The 6,522-nt window shown below is 46.4% G+C and overlaps 1 protein-coding gene across 2 annotated transcripts; it reads right to left on the reverse strand.

Annotated features, from left to right (window-relative positions):
- Positions 1 to 1,046: 1,046 nt before the first annotated feature.
- traf3ip2l (TRAF3 interacting protein 2-like) lies at positions 1,047 to 5,894 on the reverse strand. 2 transcript variants are annotated; one of them, XM_053430383.1, is made up of 10 exons: positions 5,708 to 5,894; positions 3,796 to 3,890; positions 2,826 to 3,478; positions 2,633 to 2,675; positions 2,462 to 2,526; positions 2,274 to 2,371; positions 2,127 to 2,195; positions 1,790 to 1,906; positions 1,625 to 1,699; positions 1,047 to 1,433 (listed from the first exon to the last, which is right to left on the reverse strand). In XM_053430383.1, exons 2-10 carry the CDS (start codon positions 3,858 to 3,860, stop codon positions 1,287 to 1,289), a joined length of 1,332 nt encoding a protein of 443 aa, XP_053286358.1. In that variant the 5' UTR covers positions 3,861 to 3,890; positions 5,708 to 5,894; the 3' UTR covers positions 1,047 to 1,286. The 2 variants fall into 2 exon arrangements, with proteins under 2 accessions (XP_053286358.1, XP_053286359.1); XM_053430384.1 differs by having other exon boundaries at positions 3,792 to 3,890.
- Positions 5,895 to 6,522: the final 628 nt, after the last annotated feature.

Here is a 6,522-nt window from a genome sequence, read left to right on the forward strand (position 1 = left end):
ATATTACATTACATGTCATTTAGCTGACACTTTTGTCCAAAGCAACTTACATTTTGAGTACACTCAACATTTATGAGGGGCCATTTAGGGGTTCAGTATCTTGTCAAAGACACTTCGGCATGCAGATGGGGAAGAGCGGGGATTGAACCCTCTCTCACGTGACTACATAACAAATCGTTGCTGGTTTCAGTGGTTTCATTCGTGTCCATACATGTAAAAGACAATCAGCTTGAATTGGGTCTAAATCCCAGATGCACTTGTAAACCAAGATATATTTCAAAGTGAGCACACCCACCTTGTGAGTTGGTCTATTTAAGCATAGAGAAATTCCCCACCAACCCCTTTCCTCGCACTGCTGCTGCAGTATTGCTACCAGTTGCTTCAGCCCCTCCACCACCCCATCATCCACCTGTAGGCGCCAACGGGGGGGGGGAAGGTTACAAGTATTTGCTCATCACTCCCATCATTCCTGTGTAATCATAAGGGGGAGTGATTAAGTTGGAGCCTAGATGCCAAACACTCAACCGGTTCTACTGCTGCAATAAATGTTTGCACACGAGTTGTCGGGCTGAAATAATCTTGTTGTTGACCATGATTCAAGATTTGGACAAAAGAAAAGATAAAGTTGTGATGTTTTTTACCATAGCAGGGTGTCAAATTTAAAACACTCATAGAAGACACGTCGGTCTTCTATTCAAACATGTACCATGCAGTAGACGCCATAAAAAGTTATTTTTTAACACTGCGTCGTCTATTTTTCTCTCCAAGCAACATAATTAAAATAAGAACAATGTTATCTCATCGTTTTCTCTGAGGCAGTGGGGGGGGCGGGGGGGGGGGGCTACTGAAAGACTGTAATATACTATCGTCTGACTATTTCATACCTATATCAGATGACTTGATGTCAAGAAAATCAAACGACAGACAGAAATACAGAGATTTCTGGATTTATTAGTAGCACATGGGCAAGTGTGCGTCCCAATAAAACAAACAAACTAATCTTTCATTCACGAAGACATTTCTTCAAAAGACAAAGACAAAAGAAGCTCGTTAAAAGTCTAAATTTTACTCTTTCTGCGAGGAATCTAAAATAACTGCAACGCATCCCAGGAGAAAAGTTCACACGGCACCCGACACATTACAACAATATACAATCTACACAGTCACATAGACAAATAAAAAAAACAATCCTGTACATTTATTGATGGATCCCCACTCCCCTGGAAAAAATGGACCTGGAGCTGTCGAGAGAGAAAGTTTTGGATTTCAGTCCAGGTCAGAGGTCTCTATATGGGGATGGAGACAATGGTGGGCAGCTCCCCGATCGGAGGGGGGTTGTACTTCTCGACCCTCATGAGCCGCCGCAGGATGTCGTCCCTGTCCCGTGGCCACGCGTACACGTTGGTGTTCTGAAGCCAGTTGGGGATGTGACACTGTGAGCACAGAAACAAAACACACGGCACAGCGAACAGATTGTGAAACCGTTGAGGGTTTCATTGTTTCACAACAAAGCGCTCAAGACATGTAACTGTGTTGCGTGCATGTGTTTGGTATGTGTTTCACAACAGAACACGGAGCCAGGGCACATGGGAGTTTACTCCTGTCACGCGGCTTAATAACTAACCTTTCTAGCCCCGGGGAACAAAATGGGAATGAACCTGAAATTCTTGCTTCCATTCTGAATGAACTCATTCTGGAGCTGAACAACAACACAGAAAAAAAAGGGAAATAAAAATCATGAGAAAGCAATTTTTTGGGGTTTAGCTTTCATGTGCCTGTGGACTCTGACCTGTTTGTGTATGTAGACGGTGTTGAAGGTCCTCTCGTCGTTCTCCAGGCTGACAGGGGAAGCTGTCACCGTGTCGTGGTACTTGGGACTGATGATGATAATGATCAGGTATTCTTTCTGCACAGGGGACAACAACACGACGGCTTATCAGCAGTTCTACTAACCAACTTGCTGTTGCTCTTCCTGCTACACTTTACTCTTGAAACATGTTCCCTCTTGCAGAAAGACATTTAATGGTGAAGCAGCACCTTCCCAAGAGAGGCACATTTTAACATCAACACATTTTCCAGCAGTTTATCTTTTTCTTTTCCACTCAGAACAATCGGTCGGTTTTTACCTCACTCAGGTATCGCTCCATGAAGTCGATCTTGCTTATGCTCCGAAACTGCTGCTCAAAAATGTCAATCTGAAACAAGCAGACATCAGGACGTTAACACGCAGCCGGCCCCTCTACCAATCTTTACTGAGCAGGTCCGGAGCATACGTGTGTGTCGAAGCCGTTGTGTCGCAGCAGGGCGACAAAGCTGATGACCTCATTGACGTGCTTGTCGTTGTCGGCTTCGTAGGTGACAAACACCCTCCCTGTGTTCAACAGACACAAGAGCAAATAAGATAAAGGACTTAACGACAGCTCGATCAGTCATGTGATCATGTGCCGATGTTGACACTCACTCTGCTCCAGAGACAGCAGGGTGCTGTAAGGAGGGTGCTTCTCTTTAGCTGCAGACTTGTGGCCACTGAAAGAACACGTTTAATTAGAGTAAGAAAGATGCCGAATGTACTGTGGAGCTCAGATATGTCTGTGTGAGGCAGACTTAGAATACTAATGAAAAAACGTCTCACGTCTGTGTGTGTCCAACTCCAGGAAGTCTGCAGTCACCCGGATCTGAAGCAGAAAATTCAGAATTCATGGGGTTTCATCGTGTGATACTGTAGCATGATAAAAAAAGACGACTAAGTTACTGCTTGTCTTATTTCCTGTAGCTGACACACAGGATGAGTTGGTGTCAGGGCTGGTAAACACATCAACACTCACAGTACGGGCTGTGCCCTGGGTGGTACTGGGCTCCGGGGGGCTTGTGGACCATGATGCCCCTGGTGAAGGTGTCCACGTGGCACTGAGCGCAGCAGGCTGCTCCCTGTGGCGAGCATGCGTACGGAGACAAGGTGTGGTGACGCAAGTCGGCCGATGGCGGGTTGGAGCGTAACGACAGCGGCTGCTCTAGGCTGCTCATAGTGGTGCACTTGTACCTGCAGTGGCAGCTCTCTCCAGAGCAGTTGGAGTAATCTTTCTGGCCGTTGTACGACGACAGGCTGTTGGGATACACCGAGCAGCTGCTGGCGCAGCTCGGGTGCGACCACTGCCATTCAACCTGGCTGGGAAACGGAGTGGGCTGATTGTACCCAGCCGGCAGACTGTGAGGATGCTGGTACGAGTAGTAGCTGGGGCCGGGCTCAGACAGAGTGTGGTTGTGTAAGTGTTCGTGCTGTGTGTCCAGACTCCTGCTGAACAGGGAGTCGTCAGCGAAGGGGGCGTGCTCTGCTAGAGGGCGCTGGCCATCGTGTTTTGAGGTGGAGTCCATCAGGGTGACAACTCTGGCTTCTTGCTCCTTGATGCTCATGGTCTCGTCGTCTTCTTCAGGCGTGTTGTAATGGCAGCTTTTGTATCTGCTCAGCTGACTGACGTGACTGTGACAGACAAAGAAACTTCATCACATGATGTAGTGGATCTGTCATTCAACCAATGTAAAGTGTCTGTTGTTCAACCAACGTAAAGTGTCTGTTGTTCATCTAACGTAAAGTGTCTGTTGAACTGTGGAGCAGCTGCTTAATGCCTGATGCCTGTTCAACAGTTTGCTCTGTTCTTTATCATTTCTTATCAAAGCGTGATTTCTGCTGCAGGGAGTTCAAACTGCATCTGTACAGACACATAGTCTCGTAGAAAGAGGGGTGGTGCATTGTGCTTTCTTCTGTCTTTCACCACATTGGTTCTCACACTCACCTACTTGGTGCTGAAGCCGAGTGAGCTGAAGACGGCAGCATCATAGGATCTGCTCCTCCTGACGTCCATGTGGGTCGGATATAATCTGCATCTAACAATCTGTCAAGGAAAAGAAGAACATACTGATAAAACTGACTGAAGAGAAATATCTGATTGCAACACCCTTCCTCTCAAAGGTATTCCATTCCTCTGGTGAGCTGATGATGGTGCTGAATCATAGCAGTGTTCAGACGGGTTCAGATCTGGTGATGGTGAAGTCCACAGCGGCTGATTCACGTCACCTTCACGCCCATCAGATCCTTCCATGACCTCTCCTGACCTGTGGCGTGGAAGAGACCCCTCCAATCGGGATGGAATCTTTCATCATGGGGGCCCTCTCCGCTGTGTGTGTCATAACTTCAGTTGTTCTTTTGGTGCACGCCAAACATGCACCAACCCACGTGGAGGATGACTCATCTGGCCGCAACGCATACTTTTCCACATCGCTATTGATCAGTGCCTGTGTGGTTTGTACACCGGTGAACTGAAATGTGCGTCCATCTGTGTATTGAGGGTTGTGTACGCTGCAGCTGTACAATAATAACCCCTCCTTGTGTGTCAGATCTTGCTGATGCAGTCTGATCACATCCTGTTCCGACACTCTGACACCTGAGCTGCTCCCCTGTTCAAACGCCAGCCACGCTTTGAAACTGGAGCTTAGGTGTCGTGCGTGGCAAGTGGCTCAGCTCTTTTCCTCTCGCATCTGTTCTGCATTTTTACAGCTGCCGCAAAGCATGACAGGCTGTAAAGGAAGGATTCTACCATGCAATGCACCTGCATGTGTTGGCTTTCGCCCTCATTCTTCAGCGTTTTCCCTGTAATGTGTCTCCATCCTCTTCACAGTGGTATTCAGCCCAACCCAGTCGTCTGCTGCTGAGCTGAATGGGAACAGGTTCAGTGTGCGACAGCGTGTCTCCCACACAGGGGAACTTTTCTCAAAAACCTGTGGTGGTTAATACTCAGGAGATAAATGAACCCGTGTGTGGGACTGAGAAACACGATGCCTCTCGACACACAGACACAAGCCTCAGGTGGGAAACCACACAACTTCCCGAAAATAGAAAAAAGTGCCTCTGGATTTCTGAGTAATGACATGTTTGTTAACAGATAGGAAAAGCTTTATTCTCACTGTCCTTTAACAGCAGACACACATCCAGATAGTGAAAATGCTCATATATGGCTGACTGATGAAACAATAACAACAACTATTGCAATGTAATTTAATGGCAATAAAACAAAGGGCCATACATATCCATCTATTGCCTATGACACATCATTTATCTAAGGACTCTCTGGTCGTGATGCTCACTGTGCAGCTCAGCACAGGAACCAACTGTCTGAGGGCCTGAGGACAGCCCCCTCCACTGCAGCTTTTACAATGAGACTGAAAACATTTTCAATAAGACTGAAAACTCGACTATTTAACAAAGTCATGCCATGATTGTTTTTCATCTAAATTGTATTATCTTACACAGGTCCATCTGCTTTATTTGTATTAGTTTTCTCCTTCAACTTAAATGCTTCTACACATGTATCCTTTGTATTTATTTGGCCAGGAGCAAATTAAACCAGTCTTTTCACTATAAAGAAATAATAATGTGGCATTTATCACGATAATTATCAATATTGACTTGATCATTATTTTCACGGCTGAAAATGTCATTTGCTGTGCTTCTATTACATTTATACATATTATTATTAAATAATCAGGCCACAGGCATTAGTTTGACAGACTACACACACCAACTGTTAATAACATCTTTTCACCTGAGGTCATCAATCACCCGTAAGTTAAAGGTCAAATGAATGTGTTGTAAGAGACCGGTCCTATAGAACCCAGCTGCCACAGGTTCACGGTTGTGTGCGTGTCATCCTACCGTGTGTTGTTCTCCTGAGTTCAGCTCTGCTGCGGGTCACGTGCTCCGCTAACACACAGGGTTCGGCTTTTTACAATCAACCTCAAATAATCAGTAGTTGTTCATGTTTTAGTCGAGTCCTCAGGAAAAGTGAAACGCACAGACGCGGAAGGTGAGTTTGTTCAGTGGCTTCCCTCAGCGCTGCACCGCCCCTCTCTCTGACACCGCCCCCCTCCCACTAACTCCACCTTTCATCTACTGTGCGCGTGATTACAGGTATTACTGTCCATGTGGGGACCTCTATATTTGTGTTCCTTCTGGGGACGAACTCACAGGCCTCGCTAAGTGAATCATTTAAATGGTGATGGCCGGATCTAAAAGTGGGAACATGTCTACCCTGCTCACCCAATTGGTCAACTTGATTCTCTGCCATTTGATTCTGCCAATCAGTTTTATTTCATTCGCCCCCTGCAGAATGTGCTGATTTCTGAATTGCAAGTGCAAGGGATGAGTTTTAGCATATTAACGAGTCACACACACTTACACTCTCAGAATCACAGAATCACACACACACACACACACACCTACACACACACTGACTCACTCACACACACTCTCACCACACACACACTCAGGATCACAGACACACACACAGACACGCACACACACACACACACACACACACACACACACACACACATACACACTCAGGTCCCCCAGGGGGGGAAATCTTTTTCTGTTGCCTTCAGTTCTGGTCGAAAAACCAAAAGTCCATTCAGAGGACATCCAAGCCATTGTCTCCAGGTCCATATACTGAAGCAAACCGGGCTGTTGAA

This window comes from Pleuronectes platessa, chromosome 9 (assembly GCF_947347685.1).
Source record: "Pleuronectes platessa chromosome 9, fPlePla1.1, whole genome shotgun sequence".
Lineage (NCBI taxonomy): Eukaryota > Metazoa > Chordata > Actinopteri > Pleuronectiformes > Pleuronectidae > Pleuronectes > Pleuronectes platessa.

Bases quoted from the DNA above. Each gene is read 5' to 3' on its own strand.
- traf3ip2l (XM_053430383.1), bottom strand. From the start codon at position 3,860: ATGGACGTCAGGAGGAGCAGATCCTATGATGCTGCCGTCTTCAGCTCA. The intron at 1,907-2,126 runs GTAAAAACCGAC...TCCCCTGTGCAG, and splicing joins TGGAGCGATACCTGAGTGAG to AAAGAATACCTGATCATTAT. The intron at 1,434-1,624 runs GTTAGTTATTAA...CTGTGCTCACAG, and splicing joins TGTTCCCCGGGGCTAGAAAG to TGTCACATCCCCAACTGGCT.